Genomic DNA, 18,288 nt, shown 5'->3' with positions numbered 1-18,288 from the left:
CTATATTAAGTTTTTTATTATTTTCTTGTGTTTAAGGCAGCAGCCAACAGTTCAGTATCAGCATTGACTGAGCAGTGAGCTCTATGTTGGACTGAAAAGAAACAGAATCACAAAATATTTACTCTGACCTTTTTTAATCCTGCACCTGGTTAATAAGGTATGAAAAACTCAAACTAAACTCAAACTAAACTAAAACTAAACTAAAACTAAACTGAAACTAAGCCTTGTTGCAAAAATCAAAACTAAATAAAAACTAGAACGCCCGCTCTAAAACTAAATAAAACTAAACTGTAATGGAAAAAAAATGTCAAAACTAACTAAAACTAAACTATAATGACAAATCCAAAACTATTATAACATTGGTTGTTATTAGGCTGTTTTATACTATGGCGTATTAGGGCCACTAAAGAAATAATAATAATTAAAAAAAAAAAAAAATCAAGAAAAAAACTCAAAATTTTCGAGTTTCTAAAGTTGCAAATTTACGACTTTGGAAACTCAAAGAAAATTGCAAGTTCATTAAGTGGAAAATTTACGACTTAATAAACCAGTAAATTTGCGAGTTAATAAAGTCACAAATTTGGCCCTAATACGCCGTCGTAGTTTTAGGCTGATTCTATTTGGAAAAAATCAACGACCCAAATGGCATATTTTTTTATTATGAGACTGAGTTTGATCTCAAATCTTTGGGGTCATGTCCAATTAATTACGAATCTAAAATAATTATTATCTCTTAATGCTCAGTAATCGTTATGGTGAGAACTTTGAACGCGCGTGTGTTGAGGTTTTCGTCCCAGGAAACAGTGACGGAGTGAGAGCTCTCCGTGCTGCCGCCTCTCTGTGCCGCCGTGCAGGCACGCGGGCATCGCTCTCCCTCCCAGCTCGTGAGCTCTGATTGTTGTGGCTCCTCTTCATCCAGAAAGTTCGCCCAACTGTCGATTCTCCACGTTTTAGCGCCGTTACCGAGGAACCATGGCGGACTCTCAGGAGGAGAAGCTCTACAAAGCGGAGTACGCCAAGAGCGGCCGCGCTTCGTGTAAGAAATGTAAAGAAAACATCGCCAAAGACTCGCTGAGGATGGCCATCATGGTGCAGGTAACACAGCGGCGCCTCCACTAACCTGCTGCGGGCTGAACAAAGATAAAGTGCCCTGTGTGATGGGCTGTGAGGCTTTCTCCTGCAGATACTCAGAGTGTTGATCAGCCAGGGGATGGTTAGCTTGATTATCAGGCGGTTTTTCTTCTATTGTCTGAGGCCCTCGTTAGCATTTAAATAGCAGACATGTCCTCCTTCACAAAGAGCCGCTTTCATTCATTAATGATCCCTTTATGTTTATCTGAGTCACAGTGAAACACTTTAATCCTTCATGGAGCTAAAGCTCTGATATGAACCGTTATTTCAGCGTGTATAAACAGACACAGCAGAGCTAGCTGTGGCTCAGTGGTGTCTGCTCTGCTCAGCATTAACTCACTAAGAGGCTGGACTGGTCTCAGCCTGTTCCCTCTCTGGGTTTGAGGAGCTGCCTCTGGGTTTTCATCCCTTCACAGGTCTGTGGGTCTGAGCCAGTCTGCGGTACTGGGTCACACTGATCCAGGCAGGGCTTATTATGAAGTTTTAACACAGGGTAATGTCTTGATGAGCTTTGTTTTTATACCAGCCATGTGAAATGAATCCAGATTGAACAGATTACTGTGGTCTGAGTGAGTGAGAGCTGTGTCCAGACAAGCATCAGGCCTGCATGGACTCCTCAATCAGCTTTCTGATCAATTAATCTTCAGAAATCATATGAAAGGGAAGATTTGGAGATTATTTGGTGGTATCTTGACTGTGTTTTTCTGTTGTTGTTGTTGTCATCAGTCCCCCATGTTCGACGGGAAGGTCCCCCACTGGCACCACTTCTCCTGCTTCTGGCAGCGAGCAGCAGCTCAGTCCACCTCAGACATCGCCGGGTACTCTGACCTCCGCTGGAAGGACCAGGAGAAGGTGCAGAAGGCCATCGAGAGTGGAGGAGCGACAGGAGGTGAGAGCTCAGCATTTCATGTTTCCTCACTAATCAGAGGAAACAGTATTTCTTCTCTCGTCAGTGTGATAAACTACTTTTATTTTTCATTTTTAGACATTTCTACTGTCAGAGTTCACTTACTTTTTTACCGTACACATAAATGGATTAAGGACTTCAATTCAGTGACTTGAAAAATAATTATTGGAAAGGTGATAGATCAACATAAAAATTAACACTTTACAGTTTCATTTAGCAGACGCTTTTGTCCAAAGCGACGTACAACACAAGCAAGAATTTAGACAGAAGGAAGACTGAGTTAGTGCAACAACAGTGCTACAACTTATTCGACTGCGGGTGCTGATATTAAGTGCAAGTTTTTTTTTTTTTTTTTTTTTTTTTTTGCGGGGGGGGGGGGGGGGGGGGGTACAATAATCAACAAGCTGACAAACCACCACTAATTGCTGCAACAGTATACTTCAAACTTGAACAACATTCAGTAGTCGTGCTAAAAAATCACAAGAGCTGAGTCTTAAGCCGCGTTGGTTCGTCTCAGTACGGCGCAAATTTTGCGGCGTTTCCACTGGTTTATCCCGGGACAGATCCCTAAAAACCGAGACGAGCCGGCGAGGTAAACTGCTATGGCGTCACGCTATTGTTTAACAGCTGCAGCTTCCGGCATCCGGCTTACACGCCGCCTACCACAAGAGGGCACAGTTTTCTGTGGAAACACAAACAGGATCAGGCTTAACCGTCCCAAACCGTACTGAACTGACCCGCACTGCTTGGTGGAAACGCAGCTTTAGACCTTCAGGATCATTCCCCCCCTGAGGACAAAGAGGAGCAGATTAAGGTCTAAGTGTTCCCTGAACAGATGAGTCTTCAGACATCTCTTAAAGTAGAAAGGGACTCTGTGGATCATATAGAGTTAGGGAATTCATTCACCATCTGGGAACAACAGAGGAGAAGAGTCTGGCTAGAGATTTGGAGCCGGGCTGGGCTGGGAGCACCAGGCGTCTTTCACAAGCAGAGCGTAAAAATTATTAATTTGATGAACCCAGTTTCATGGAAAGACAACAGAGAACTATACACATGCTTGATTATCAGATTGTGTAACTAGAACTAACATCAGAATCTTGTGTATAAAAGTAATATTTTCTACTTTTCTATATTTCTTTAAATTTCTAATTTCATATTCTTATTGTTCTATTTTATTGCTATTATTACATTTATTGCACTTTTCTGTGAGCTGCTGTGACAAGAAATTTTTCCTCATGGGGGATCAATACAAAATTTTCTATTCTATTCTATTCTATTCTATTCTATTTAAGCCTCATCACCAGACAACTTCTGGAAAATGTCTTATTTTTGTTCATTTTATTTATTTAACCTTTGTTTAACCAGGTTGCTCTCTTTGAGATTAAAAAAAACTCATTTTCTTATTTCAAGATATCAAAGGAAAAATGATGCCTGAAAACTTTGATGATCAAATTTCTTGAAATCAGAAAAATGTCTTAGAACGAGAAGATTAAACGGGCACATTTTTTCCTCAGGTTCTGATTTTTTTGAACTCTTTACAAACAACTTAGGGGTAATTTTTCTCTTGTTATGGTTTAAAATCAAACATTTTTTCTATTCTTTTTTCAGGAAACGTGGCTCATATTAAGTATAATATGTCAATAAAAAGATAAAAAAATAAAAAAGAATTCCGATTGTAAAATCTCTGAACATGTATTTATGATCTTTGTGGTCTTGTCTCCTTTTAGTAAAACCTCTCTGACTGTTTTTAGGAAAGGGGGAGCAGAAAGGTGGATCTACAGGAGAGAAGACGCTGAACGACTTCGCCGTCGAATACGCCAAATCCAACCGCAGCACGTGCAAAGGCTGCGAGCAGAAAATAGAAAAGGTCAGCAGCCGACAGGAAACTGGGAGCTGTGTTTATCACGTGTTTGATCCTGTCACTGACGCCCGTCCTCTGCTGTTCCCCTCAGGACCAGATCCGGGTCTCTAAGAAAACCGTGGACCCTGAGAAGCCTCAGCTGGGTCTGATCGACCGCTGGTACCACACGGCGTGCTTCGTCAGCCGCAGGGAAGAGCTGGTCTTCAAGCCCGAGTACAGCGGCGCCCAGCTGAAGGGCTTCAACGCGCTGAGGGCGGAGGACAAGGAGGAGCTGAAGAAGAGACTTCCTGCCGTCAAAACTGAAGGGTGAGAGGAGGAAGTGCTGGATGGGTCTGTTTACTACTTCCTGTTTCCTGCTCGATGTTTGTCAACAGAAGGAAAGAGCCAATCAGCGCTCAGGGTCACAGAGAAACACGAGCTCCGCCCTGAGGCTCATGGAGAGGATGATGACAGAGATACCTGACGTGTTCAGACGTGTGTGTGTGTGTGTGTGTGTGTGTGTGTGTGTGTGTGTGTGTGTCTGTGTGTGTGTGTGTGTGTGTGTGTGCGTGTGATGGGGCCTTAATGAACTCACCTAATGAACACAGCAGATCTCTCCCAGTCTCCCTCGTGGTCTCATTTGCAGAGTGTTTGTCCTCTCTCAGGTTTTAACCCCGACAGAAAAATGAACCAACAAAAGTTTGAGGTGGAAATAAACTCTGAACTCGTGTCTGCTCTTCCAGGAAGCGTAAAGCTGACGAGGTGGATGGAGCGTCAAAGAAACTGAAGAAAGAGGAGGACGATGAGAAGGAGAAGCTGGAGGAGCAGCTCAAGGTTTGTTTGTTTCTTTTTAACTCAAAAAAAGCAAAAAACATCCAAACGTCAAACACCTTGGTGCAGTGAAAAACAAAAGGCACAGGAATCTGCATTTTTACCACCCAAGAAGGCAGTTTATCATCTTTTAACCAAACATTAGGGCAATGAAGTGTGTTTTACCCAGCATGTTTTGACAACAATTGGACCACGATTGTGAGTTTAATTGTGAATATAAAATAAAATAATTGGAAAGTATAACTGTAGCCTAATACTAGTGTTACAACATACTACATAGTACATTATAATGTAGGATTAATATTAAGCTAATCATTGTTACGATAACGAGGGGATCCTTGGTCTGAAAAAGTTTGAGAGCCCCTGGTCTAGAGAAGTCAATTATGTTTTTCAGTGGGGGAGGTGTGGTCTGGGGGAGCTTGTCAATGAAAATCCTGCTCGTAAACTACTGTGGGTGAGAGCGGTGCTCTCTTTGGATGAGAGCTCAGTATGGATATGAGGAGAAGATGAGAGATGACAGAGACACAGAGAGACGCTGACAGTCAGCAAAGTTGAGGCAGCTCACGCTCCAACTGAGGATGTGTTAAAGTAGTTCAGAGAGAAAGAGCGACGCCATCGAGAGAAAAAACAGGAAAAAAGACATGGAAGAGGAGAGTCCACTCTTTCTGAGGTAGTTTTGGTGTTTACACAGTCAGAGAAAACAAGATTATTTGGTTTGTTGAAGATTGTGAAGATAGAATAGAATAGACTAGAACTTTATTGTCATTTTAACAAGTAAAACAAAATTGAAGTCACAGCAGCAATCAAGAAAACCAAAGTCAGAAAGTGTATAGAAAGTGTAAAAAGCTCCATAAGAAAATAGATGCTGACAGCTTGTCCATCATTGTCCAGTCAGCCAGCCTCCACCTCCACAGGGTCCAGGACTGAGCTTCTTCAGCAGTCTGTTCAGTCTCTGTCTCCTGGATCCTGTATCCTAGCATGATGCTACTCTGCCCTCTGGTATTCCCTCTGTTGCTGGGTTAGCACAGCTAGCTCGTCCATCTTATTGGAGATAGATCTTACGTTCCCAATAACGATGGATGGAAGGACAGGTCCATGTCGTCACTTCTTAGCTCACACCTGAGAACCAGCACGTCGTCCTCACCTCCTTCTCTTCACTTTGTGGGGAAACATCTGGCCTAGCACCAGTTAGCATTGACATGCTACAGGCTGCTAACAGCTGAGTTCACATGTAAACAATGCAGCCATGGTTACATGTAGGATCTCCAGACAAACACAGGAGAAAAAGTAGTAAAAATATCACTGAAGACACAAAAAGTTTGGTGTCCAGGACCGACAAATGAACCATACAAAGTGATGATCCACTCCAAATACAGAGATGACGGAAAAGAGACAAAAAAAATGACATGAAACAGACAAAGAAGAGAGAGCTGCTGCAACAGGCAGGAGAATGACTGTCAGCCAATGAGCTCAGAGTCAGTGTTTCTCTGTGTTTGGGACACGTTTCTGTAACAGGTTGCTCCTCTCTCTGCTCCTCTCTGTGCTCCTCTCTCTGCTCCTCTCTCTGCTCCTCTCTCTGCTCCTCTCTCTGCTCCTCTCTCTCTGCTCCTCTCTCTGCTCCTCTCTCTGCTCCTCTCCCTGCTCCTCTCTCTCTGCTCCTCTCTCTGTGCTCCTCTCTCTCTGCTCCTCTCTCTCTGCTCCTCTCTCTGCTCCTCTCTCTCTGCTCCTCTCTCTGCTCCTCTCTCTCTGCTCCTCTCTCTGCTCCTCTCTCTCTGCTCCTCTCTCTCTGCTCCTCTCTCTGCTCCTCTCTCTCTGCTCCTCTCTCTGCTCCTCTCTCTCTGCTCCTCTCTCTCTGCTCCTCTGTCTGTGCTTCTCTCTCTCTCTCTGCTCCTCTCTCTCTGCTCCTCTCTCTGCTCCTCTCTCTGCTCCTCTCTCTGCTCCTCTCTCTGCTCCTCTCTCTCTGCTCCTCTCTCTGCTCCTCTCTCTGCTCCTCTCCCTGCTCCTCTCTCTCTGCTCCTCTCTCTGTGCTCCTCTCTCTCTGCTCCTCTCTCTCTGCTCCTCTCTCTGCTCCTCTCTCTCTGCTCCTCTCTCTGCTCCTCTCTCTGCTCCTCTCTCTGCTCCTCTCTCTGCTCCTCTCTCTCTGCTCCTCTCTCTGCTCCTCTCTCTGCTCCTCTCTCTCTGCTCCTCTCTCTCTGCTCCTCTCTCTGCTCCTCTCTCTCTGCTCCTCTCTCTGCTCCTCTCTCTCTGCTCCTCTCTCTCTGCTCCTCTGTCTGTGCTTCTCTCTCTCTCTCTGCTCCTCTCTCTCTGCTCCTCTCTCTGCTCCTCTCTCTGCTCCTCTCTCTCTGCTCCTCTCTCTCTGCTCCTCTCTCTGCTCCTCTCTCTGCTCCTCTCTCTGCTCCTCTCTCTGCTCCTCTCTCTCTGCTCCTCTCTCTGCTCCTCTCTCTCTCTGCTCCTCTCTCTCTGCTCCTCTCTCTCTGCTCCTCTCTCTGCTCCTCTCTCTCTCTGCTCCTCTCTCTCTGCTCCTCTCTCTGCTCCTCTCTCTGCTCCTCTCTCTGCTCCTCTCTCTCTGCTCCTCTCTCTGCTCCTCTCTCTCTGCTCCTCTCTCTCTGCTCCTCTCTCTGCTCCTCTCTCTGCTCCTCTCTCTCTGCTCCTCTCTCTCTGCTCCTCTCTCTGCTCCTCTCTCTCTGCTCCTCTCTCTCTGCTCCTCTCTCTGCTCCTCTCTCTGCTCCTCTCTCTGCTCCTCTCTCTGCTCCTCTCTCTGCTCCTCTCTCTCTGCTCCTCTCTCTGCTCCTCTCTCTCTGCTCCTCTCTCTGCTCCTCTCTCTGCTCCTCCAGAACCAGAGCCAGCTGATCTGGGGACTCAAAGACAAACTGAAGAAGTTTTGTTCAGTCAACGACATGAAGGAGCTGCTGATCGCCAACAGTCAGGAGGTTCCTTCAGGAGAGTCCAACGTAAGAGCTGCACGCTGAGTCACCGTCACACACTCTGTGCTGTGTGTGTGAGTCCTGATGTGTGTGTGTGTGTGTGTGTGTGTGTGTGTGTTGGACCTGCAGGTCTTGGACTCCCTGGCTGACGGCATGGCGTTCGGAGCCCTGGAGGCCTGTAAGGAGTGTGGAGGTCAGCTGGTGTTTAAAGGAGACTCTTACTACTGCACAGGGGACATCTCAGCGTGGACCAAGTGTGTTTTCAAAACCGCCACGCCTCTACGCAGAGACTGGGTCATCCCCAAGGTTTGTCTCCTCCTGTCAGGGCTGCGTCGTCTCCGTCTGTCTCTGTACGCTGACCGACTGCAGCGCTGATTTGTTTCTGTGTTATCAAACTTCCAGGAGTTCCACGAACTTCCTTTCCTGAAAAAATTCAAGTTTAAGAGACAGGACAGAGTTTACCCCAAGGTCAGCCCCACCAAACCCCCCACAGCGGTCAAAGCCGAGCCCCTGGCGAGTGCGTCCAGGGCGCCGACGGAGCGTCTGCCAGAGGGGGCGCCTGCAGGTCAGTGGGAGGAGCACACAGCGCTCACAGGAAGATCTGAGAGTTGGTTTCCAGTGTAACGTCCGTGTCTCCGCCCGCAGACAAACCGCTCACAGGGATGAAGCTCTTCACCGTGGGGAAGCTGACCAAGAACAAAGACGAGCTGAAGGCGGCCGTGGAGGAGCTGGGAGGGAAGATCACGGGCTCAGCCAATAAGGCGTCTCTGTGCCTCAGCACCAAGAGTGAGTAACCAATCAGATCCTCTCTGAGAGCTCCTCCTGTCTGCATGTTTCCTCACTGTGGCGTCGCCTCCTGCAGAGGAGGTGGAGAAGATGGGCAAGAAGATGGAGGAGGCCAGGGACGCCGGCGTGCGGGTGGTCTCTGAGGACTTCCTCGCTGACATCAAGTCGTCGGGTAAAGGCCTCCAGGCGCTGGTCTCCCTGCACGCCATCTCCCCCTGGGGCGCCGAGGTCAAGGTGGAGGCTCCAGCTCCAGCTGTGGCGTCCAAGTCTGGAGCGCTGGCGGCGAAGAGCACGGGCAGAGTGAAGGAGGAGGAGGGTGAGAGATCTGAGATTATACAGATTTTAATCTCCACAGATTATCGTCATCGTGTTTAACCGAGCGTCACTGCGTCTCCGCGTTCACAGACGGAGGAAAGAGCAAGAAGATGAAGCTGACGGTGAAGGGTGGAGCTGCTGTGGATCCTGACTCAGGTAGGTCAGAGCCCTGCTCTCTGAAAACCCTCTGCACCTTCAGTCCCCGCCCCCTAACCCTCATGTGCGCCCTCCTCAGGTCTGGAGAACAGCGCCCACGTCCTGGAGCAGGGCGGGAAGATGTACAGCGCCACCCTGGGCCTGGTGGACATCGTCAGAGGAACCAACTCCTACTACAAGCTGCAGCTGCTGGAGGACGACGTCCAGAAACGGTTGGTGTCTCACAGAATCACGGCGCTCTGCGGCGTAGGGCGGTTAGAGTCTGACGGCGTGGCGCTCTGTGCAGGTACTGGGTGTTCAGGTCCTGGGGCAGAGTGGGGACCACCATCGGGGGAAACAAGCTGGACAAGTTTCACGACAAGAACTCGGCTCTGGACAACTTCCTGAGCGTCTACAAGGAGAAGACGGGCAACGAGTGGGGAACCAGCAACTTCACCAAGTATCCCAACAAGTTCTACCCCCTGGAGATCGACTACGGACAGGTACGAGCCCGGGGACAGGAGCAGGTGACCCTCCACCTGTGCTCCTCCTCCATGGTTACAGCCTTTTCTCTCCTTCACTGCAGGACGAGGAGGCGGTGAAGAGGCTGACCGCCACCGCCGGCACCAAGTCCAAGTTAGCCAAACCGGTCCAGGAGCTGATCAAGACCATCTTTGATGTGGAGAGCATGAAGAAGGCCATGGTGGAGTTTGAGGTGAGCCACACCTGTAGGATTGGCTGTTTGACGATCACAGTCTATAGCGTCCGTTAGCGTCAGAGCAGCTGAGGAGGAGGAGGAGGAGGAGATGAGGAAGGAGTCTGAGCTTCCTTTCTAACCTGTTTAATGTAGAAATAACAAACTCTTCTCCTCATGGTCTAAAGCTGTTTGATCTGAGGAGCTGGGACTTTAAAAACCTGAGCTCTCCACCAAACGTGAATGTTCCTCCCTGAATAACGTCTCTGGAGAAACTTCATCCTGGAGCATCGTTGAGCTAAAAACTAAACTCACTGACTTCAAAGGTCAAAGGTTTCTTTATTTATACCTTGAGGTAAATTTGGTTTGCAGGCAGGATCTCAGCAGTTCAGACAAGACACACAGATAAACAACAACACAACAATCAAATACAATATAAAAAATATCAGTCGTTAAGAGCCTGAAGTCACATTAAATCTCTCCAGATCTGAAGGTTCAATCAGACTCCCTCATCTTTTTTTGACCTCGCTGTCGAGCTTTGTTATAGCTGCTGGAACAAGCGTTTTTGTCCTGGAGAGTCAGACGGGCAAACCAGGACACCAGTGCAGAAGATAAAACAGACTCTATAAAGGCTCGATAAAAGAGAACAAGCACGGTCTTATCAACATTAAAACAGACCAATCACTGAAGGTGAAACAAACGCTGATGTCCCTTCTTACACACAGCTTCACTGCTCTGTTTAAAGGACAGTTTTCAGTCAGTAACAGTCCTGAGGTGTTTGTAACTTCCCTCACCTTCCACAGGTTGCTCTTTGATAACTGTGGGATTATGGTTTGGTGCCTGGGCTCCAAAATCAATAACATGTCCTGTGTCTTGGATGTGTTAATCACCAAAAAGGACTGATCACACCAACTGCTAACATCCTGCAGGTCTGGACCGTGGCTTGTTTCCACATCGAGCAACAGACTCACAATAACTGTATCATCTCAAATTTTAAAACGTGTCTGTTTTCATACACACTTCAGGTGCTGAGCATGATGGGAAAACTCAAACAGCTGCCCTTTATGTGAGAATTATCTATTACCGTACATTTACATAGAATAGAATAGAATAGAATAGAATAGAATAGAAAATACTTTATTTATCCCCGAGGGGAAATTCAGGAGTCACCGCAGCATTTAAGAAAACAAAAGTAAGAAAGAATATAGAAAGTGCAAAAATGTCCATTAGAAATTAGATGACGACATCCCGTCCACCACTCGTCCACCACTCTCCAGCCCAGCCAGTCTCCACCTCCACAGGGTCCAGGACTGAGCCTCCCCAGCAGTCTGTTCAGTCTCTGTCTCCTGGATCCTGTCTGCTCACAGCAGGCGAAGCTCCTCTGATGTGTCGCGGCGTCCGATGTCAGCTCCATCAGCCACGCCTGGAACAGCACGATGCCGTTGGGTTAGCAGAGCTAGTTCGTCCATCCCCAGGAGCTGGATCCCACGTTCCCAACAACGATGGATGGAAGGACAGGTCCACGTCGTCACCTCCCAGCTCACATCCGAGAACCAGCACGTCGTCCTCACCTCCTCCTCCTCAGCTCGAGGGAAACCATCAAGCCCTACACTAGTTAGCATTGACATGCTACAGGCTGCTAACAGCTAATTTCGCATGTAAACAATGCAGCCATGGTTACATGTAGGATCTCCAGACAAACACAGGAGAAAAGTTGTAAAAAATACCGCCGAAGCCACAAAAAGCTTGGTGTCCGTGACCGACAATGAACCATACAAAGTGATGATCCACTCCAAATACAAAGATGACGAAAAAGAGACGAAGAAATTACAAGAAACGGACAAAGAAGAGAGAGCTGCTGCAACAGGCAGCTACTTGGGTAGCGCCTAGCCAATGAATACATAACCCTACATGAATGAGGTCACAGATATTAAGTCTTATTGTACAAAAACAAAGTAAAAAATCATAAAGTTTAATGTCCCTCAATATATTAATCTGCAAACAGATTAATTACAGCCTGAAATTCGGGATGGGTACTGAGTTAGACCCAGTACTGAGTCACATGAGATCAAACGAGTTAGGGTACCATGTTTTGGTACCTGATCGCATCTGTGTGACTGTGAGGGAGAGGAAGAGTAGGAGATTTTCCTACTGGACATGAACACAGCATTACAAGGTTATATTGAGAAATAAAAATATTAAACTGAGAAACTTTGATATTTTATTATTAAACAAATTAATATTTATCACCACATAAAGACACAAAAGTAACAAAAAGTGGTACTTTTGTGTACTGATACTATTCAAATGTGAAAGTTTCCCATCCCTAGGTGTATGTATTTGATTCATTAACTAGTTTCTTATAAAATCATAACTTTGTCAAGAACTCTGACTTTATTTTGTAAATTTATTGAATTTATCATGTTAATATATCACTGTTTGTGCCATAAATTTATGACTCTAATTCAATAAAATCAGTTAATTGTGTAATTTTCCACCTTAATCTCAAACTCACTTTGATCCTTTAGTGTCAGAGGTTTAAGGGGCCGTTTACACGACAACAGTTTTAGGCTGAAACGCAAAAGTTTTGTTGCGTTTCAGCCTTGCGTTTACACGGAAACAGCGTTTCAGCCGACCTAAAACACAAACTTTTGAAAACGGTCTCTAGAGCGGGATTTTTCTGAAACGCTGCCGTAAATATTTGTAAAGTCTTAACTTAACGCTTATCAACTCCTGACTTTATTCTCATAAAATGATTACTTAATACAGGCTAAAGTATGACCTTTCTTCTTAATTATGACTTTATTCCAGATGTATTCTCCTGAAATTATGACTTTATTCTCACTGATTGTCCTGTTTAAGGGATGTTATAGATAGATAGAAACTTTATTGTCCGTCACAAGTGACAGAAATTCATCTTTGACAGGCTCCTTCACACATTAAAAAGGGATATTGCAAAACAGAAGAAAAGTAAATACAACACTTTAAGAAAAAGTGCCAATCAATCGACAGTGTCGCCAACAGAGGGGCGTGTTACAGCAACATGTGCCTATTATCAAAGAAAAGAGCCTGTACTGATCTGTTATCGCTGCAGTGTTGAGATTAAAACATCTCACAGAATCTAAAAGTCTAAGTTGAAACAGCCCTGAGGCGCCGCTGGTCATCTGTTGGTGTGGTCATAATCCTCCGTCATCCCAGGGTGGAGGTGAGTCACACCATCAGAGACCAAAGGAGCAGCATCTTAAACCAGCTCAGAAACACGTGTGTGTCCATCTTAATGTTGATGAATCAGAGTCTCTCAGGTCCTGAGCGTGTCCCTCCTCTGTCCTCAGATCGACCTGCAGAAGATGCCCCTGGGGAAGCTGAGTAAGAGGCAGATCCAGAGCGCCTACGCCCTCCTCACTGAAGTCCAGCAGGTGGGTCTCTGACCCTCAGGGTCTCTGAACTCTCTGTTTTTACCCACTGAGGAGTAACTGGACCGTTTCTCTCAGGCTGTGTCCGACGGTCTGCCCGAGTCCCAGGTCCTGGATCTGTCCAACCGCTTCTACACCCTGATCCCCCACGACTTTGGGATGAAGAAACCTCCGCTGCTCAACAACCTGGACTACATCCAGGTAAGGCCCCGCCCACCCCCTGCTGAGTGTCTGTAGTTTATAAACCGTCTGATGGCGTCCCGTCCCGCCTGTCCAGGCTAAAGTCCAGATGTTGGACAACCTGCTGGACATCGAGGTGGCGTACAGCCTGCTGAGGGGTGGCGCCCAGGACAACGAGAGGGATCCCATCGACATCAACTACGAGAAGCTCAGGACCAAGATCGAGGTGAGTCTGTTTCTGTGATCTGAGATCATAAACGCCTCTTTAACGTGAAGTGCTCAGCGTCTGCGTTTTCACAGGTTGTTGATAAATCCACGCACGAGGCCGAGATCATCACGCAGTACGTGAAGAACACCCACGCCGCTACGCACAACACGTACACGCTGGAAGTGCAGGAGGTAGGTGTTTGGAGGCGCTGTAATCCAACACGCCGAGCTGCGTTTGTCCGCCCTGAAACGCTGACTCCTCCTCCTCCTCCTCCTCCTCCTCCTCCTCCTCCTCCTCCTCCTCCTCCTCCTCCTCCTTCTCCTCCTTTCAGGTCTTCAAAGTGGTCAGAGAGGGAGAGCACCAGCGTTTCCGCCCCTTCGAGGAGCTGCACAACCGCCAGCTGCTGTGGCACGGCTCCCGCACCACCAACTACGCCGGCATCTTGTCTCAGGGTCTGCGCATCGCTCCTCCTGAGGCTCCTGTGGTGAGTTTCACCGTCTCTCCTCCTGGTGCTGCGTCTCAGCGCCTGTGGGAGCTGACCGAGCGCCTCCTCATGACGCTGCTGCTCTGCCTCTGTCTCTGCAGACCGGCTACATGTTTGGAAAAGGCGTGTACTTCGCTGACATGGTGTCCAAGAGCGCCAACTACTGCCACACCTCCCAGTCAGACCCGGTGGGTCTGCTCCTGCTGGCCGAGGTGGCTCTGGGTAACATGTGAGTGACGCTGTGAGCTCTTTAAAAACACGTCGTGCTGCTCTTCTGTTAGAGTGAGGATGATGATGATGTGTCTGTGTTTGTCTCTCAGGCATGAGCTGAAGAAAGCGTCTCACATCACCAAACTACCCAAGGGCAAGCACAGCGTGAAGGGTGAGGATCCAGGAGACGGAGCGCCGCGAACACACGTGTGTTTGTGTCAAACTTCCTCCTGTTCAAACCTCCGTGTGTGTGTGTGTGTGTTTCTCTGACAGGTTTGGGCCGAACCGCTCCTGATCCCAGCGCCACGGTCACCTTAGACGGGGTTCAGGTGCCTCTTGGGAAAGGAACCCACACCAACATCGACGACACGAGTCTGCTGTACAACGAGTATCCTTTCACCCCGACCATCTGGCTCCTGGAGTTAATAACTTTACACATGACTCCTCATGTCTCCTGCCTTCACACGTTAGCTCTGGTTTTATTCTTCTGCAGAGTTTTCATCGTGTTACATCCAGCCCGAATTTACACTGATGAAACTGAAACCTTATCAGGTGATTTTGTCTTTTTATACTTGATATGTGTCACAAGAGAAATTTACTCAAAAATTTGCTTGAAACTAGAATAATGTCAGATTTTTTTTACTTGTTACAGTAATTCAGAGCTCATTTTGTCTTAAAATAAGGTCAAATCAGACATTTTCCTGCTCTGCTCAGGTGAATGTGGCTCAGATTGAGTCTAAATAGACATTTTCTACTGAAAATAAAACAAAAACACTTGATGAGATTTCATTAGCGCCACGAATGTGTGTGATTACTTTATTCTCAGGTGTGTAGGACACATATTTTGGAGAGGGGAGGCGCTCCTGTCTAGTGTGATACCAAAATTATGATTCGATACGATACCTGCCTAAAAAAAATTCAATATTGATACTTAATCCAAACCATGGCAAACCTAAAACATTTGAACATGGACAGAATAAGCTGCTTGAAGAGAAGGCTGCCTCAGGTGATTTCCTGTCATCTGTTAGTGAGTCTGTGTGGCTGAGGGAGATTTGTAAACTGTGCTAATATTTCACACACACACATAAAGTTTTATAGATTACATGCAGAATCATTTCCTGGAGGGAACCTGAACTCATTTATTCTCAAGAATAATTCAACTAAATAAAAAAACAGAAAATATTAACTGTTGTACGGTAATGAGCAGGTAAAATACTGGAGTTTAGACACTGTGTGTGTTGAGACACTGAATAACACACTTTTAACATGAATGCTCTAAAAAAATGTACCCGTGTTATTTCAGCTCTCTCAGGGATTCAACACTTTAGTGTCTCCTGTAGGTTTTTATCATCGTTAAAGTTAGAAAACTACTGTGTCAACACACAGCTCAGTGACTCAGGGCTGAGTCTGCTCCACAGCTCATGTTTATGACGCTGATTATTTGTCGTATCAAATACAAACATTGGTGAACTAGTTTTCTCGTCACAAAGTAACTGACAGTGGTTTGACTTTTGTGTTTGGGCACGTCATTTGAATCTGTTACTCTTGCTCTTTAAGGAGGTGAGGAAGCTGAACGGTGAGGTGCTTCATCATGTTTGTAGTGTTTCCTCTGTGTGTGTGTCAGTAGTAACTAGTGCTGTCAGGCGATTAAAAAATTAATCTAATTAATTACAGGATATGTAATTAATTCATCTAATTAATCGCATTTTAATCTCATATCTGCTTTAGGTCCCAAAATAAAGAATTTGAATTCCAGGACATTAAATTACATTAAAAGACATTAAAATACATTTTAAAATAAGGTGGGAATATATACAACACATTTTTAGGTACCCTGAGGCATAAGGAACACATGAAAAAAGTGTTATGGTTCTATCTTTACAAAATCAGAATGGAAGCAAATTTTCAAAGAATTCTTTAGATTTAACTACAGGACAAATATCGATCATTCAGGGCTTGTTTGATGCAGTAAAGAGTGAAGAATTATCTGTTTTTTACAGAATTGAGCAAAGGGTTGATTTTCTGCAGTTTTTCAAAAAGGACGTGTGAATCAACAAGATGTGGACAGCAGTCTCACAAGAATCACTCTCGCTTCCCCCCCGTTTAAAGCATGTTGCTGACGTCACGTGTGATACATTCAGGGACCGTCGGAAATTTGAAAATCTGACAAGAACACTGCTTTTTCCAAGTAGAACAAACGGTTTGTAAATGCAAGACATTTGAAAATAAGTGCGTCTTTGAACGCCTCGCGGGTTTGGATCCAGATTAATCTGCGTTAATTTTTATGACGCGTTAATTTGCGGTGTAATTAATTAATCTAATTAACATGTTAAAATGACAGCCCTAGTAGTAAGCTTTACAGACGGGCTGTGAAACGTGCATTAGCTTATGAAGCCGCCTCGACTGTCAGCTTCGCGAACAGAGTATGCCAAAATTCGCTCTGTGCACCGGCTTTTAAGACAAGCTGCGGCTGGTTCACAGGAGCGCTGGAACTTGGAGCCATGTCTGTAACTCCGTCTGTACGTTTGCAGCTTAAGAAATCAAACTGTGAGCTAGTCAGCACGTGATCGGATAATTAAGATGCACGTTAACAACTTTGTCGAACTGAAAACAGCCAAGTTTTGACACATGAAGCTGATACTGGCTCACTGTCTCACTTCACAACAACACACACACTTTGGAAAGAGAGCCAGTCTCCACCCACTCCTCAGAGAGGAGAGAGGACCCAGCTCGGTGGCTGCAGACTCACAGGGTGCCTGAGTTAAAATGTCTGATTCAGACTAAAAAAATGCCTTGGAGTATCGATACTTACAACACGTGGTATTGTGTACAGGCTCTGGGTACTCTCTCAGTATCGGTACATCGTGCAGCTCTACTCCCATCATGCCTCTCCAGCTGTTGTCCTCCTGCTGTTTGCTGTGTGAACCGTACGTGGCGTGTTTTCCTGAACGCCTCCTCCTTCAGATACATCGTGTACGACGTGGCCCAGATCAACCTGAAGTATCTCCTGAAGATCAAGTTTAACTACCAGACGTCCCTGTGGTGAGGAGGGGGCGGGTCCTGAGCGATCCTCTCTGAACACAAAGACCTGAGTCCCTCCCACCACCTGGACCGGCGCCGCTGAACCACGCGTTACCACGGTTAACGGAAATCTTCAGTCACTTTATTGCTTCTTCACCCAGTTAGCTAGCTGCAGCTTTAGTTACTCCAGTACCTGCTCCAGAGCTGATCATGTGACGAGCGCGGTACGGCAGCCTGGAGCAGACACGTAGGACGAGTTTGGTTTAGTGATAAACATCAGGAAGTTTAGCGGTTTCAGCCTGATCATCTTCATTTTTAGGAACGATGTAGGACACACACACACACACACACACACACACACACACACACACACACACACACACACACACACGGAGCAGTATTTGTGTTTCAGGGTTTCTGACAGACTCTAAGACCAGGATTGCGTAGACTGAGGTTTGAAGCTACTGTTCCAGCTCTGACGTGTATATATTTGTTTGGTCTGTTGCTCAGTCGGTCTCCCTCACTGACGGTTGGAAAGATGATGTTTGTCAGTGATCTGTGAAAGACGAACTGCCGCGCTGTGTTAAACCTTTCCCCAGTGTCCACTCCCCTTAACCTCAAAATAAACCACATGTTCTCAAAACCCCGAGCTGTAGGGATTATTTCACTTTTTTCCTCTAACACACGATGGATCCAGTTTTTATGATTTAGAAATGTCTGTTTATTAGTCCGGACACAGGGTTCATGGGTCGTCACATAGAATAGAATAGTATAGAATAGAATAGAAAATACTTTATTTATCCCCGAGGGGAAATTCAGGAGTCACCGCAGCATTTAAGAAAACAAAAGTAAGAAAGAGTATAGAAAGTGCAAAAATGTCCATAAGAAATTAGATGACGACTTCCCGTCCACCACTCGTCCACCACTCTCCAGCCACCACTCTCCAGCCCAGCCAGTCTCCACCTCCACAGGGTCCAGGACTGAGCCTCCCCAGCAGTCTGTTCAGTCTCTGTCTCCTGGATCCTGTCTGCTCACAGCAGGCGAAGCTCCTCCGATGTGTCGCGGCGTCCGATGTCAGCTCCGTCAGCCACGTCCGTGAACAGCACGATGCCGCTGGGTTAGCACAGCTAGCTCGTCCATCCCCCGGGGCTGGATCCCACGTTCCCAACAAGGATGGATGGAAGGACAGGTCCACGTTGTCATCTCCCA

The 18,288-nt window shown here is 46.4% G+C and overlaps 1 protein-coding gene across 1 annotated transcript; it reads left to right on the top strand.

Moving 5' to 3' along the window:
- Positions 1-785: 785 nt before the first annotated feature.
- On the top strand, positions 786-17,722 carry parp1 (poly (ADP-ribose) polymerase 1). The gene is made up of 23 exons (XM_074685480.1): positions 786-1,095; positions 1,858-2,020; positions 3,790-3,905; positions 3,991-4,205; positions 4,622-4,712; positions 7,544-7,660; positions 7,763-7,939; positions 8,036-8,198; positions 8,279-8,419; positions 8,496-8,735; positions 8,825-8,890; positions 8,970-9,102; positions 9,177-9,372; positions 9,456-9,584; positions 12,896-12,979; positions 13,055-13,177; positions 13,254-13,382; positions 13,457-13,555; positions 13,696-13,848; positions 13,950-14,077; positions 14,169-14,230; positions 14,332-14,446; positions 17,023-17,722. The coding sequence occupies exons 1-23, from the start codon at positions 973-975 to the stop codon at positions 17,102-17,104; spliced, it is 3,045 nt and encodes a 1,014-aa protein (XP_074541581.1). The 5' UTR covers positions 786-972; the 3' UTR covers positions 17,105-17,722.
- Positions 17,723-18,288: the final 566 nt, after the last annotated feature.

Source organism: Halichoeres trimaculatus, unplaced genomic scaffold (assembly GCF_033239565.1).
Source record: "Halichoeres trimaculatus isolate MK-OKI-2021-1 unplaced genomic scaffold, fHalTri1.1 fHalTri1_scaffold_13, whole genome shotgun sequence".
In the NCBI taxonomy this organism is placed as follows: Eukaryota; Metazoa; Chordata; class Actinopteri; order Labriformes; family Labridae; genus Halichoeres; species Halichoeres trimaculatus.
Note: the sequence above shows the minus strand (reverse complement) of the source record. Positions and strands in the feature narration are given on the sequence as shown.

Bases quoted from the DNA above. Each gene is read 5' to 3' on its own strand.
- parp1 (XM_074685480.1), top strand. From the start codon at position 973: ATGGCGGACTCTCAGGAGGAGAAGCTCTACAAAGCGGAGTACGCCAAG. The intron at 3,906-3,990 runs GTCAGCAGCCGA...TGTTCCCCTCAG, and splicing joins GCGAGCAGAAAATAGAAAAG to GACCAGATCCGGGTCTCTAA. The intron at 12,980-13,054 runs GTGGGTCTCTGA...CGTTTCTCTCAG, and splicing joins TCCTCACTGAAGTCCAGCAG to GCTGTGTCCGACGGTCTGCC.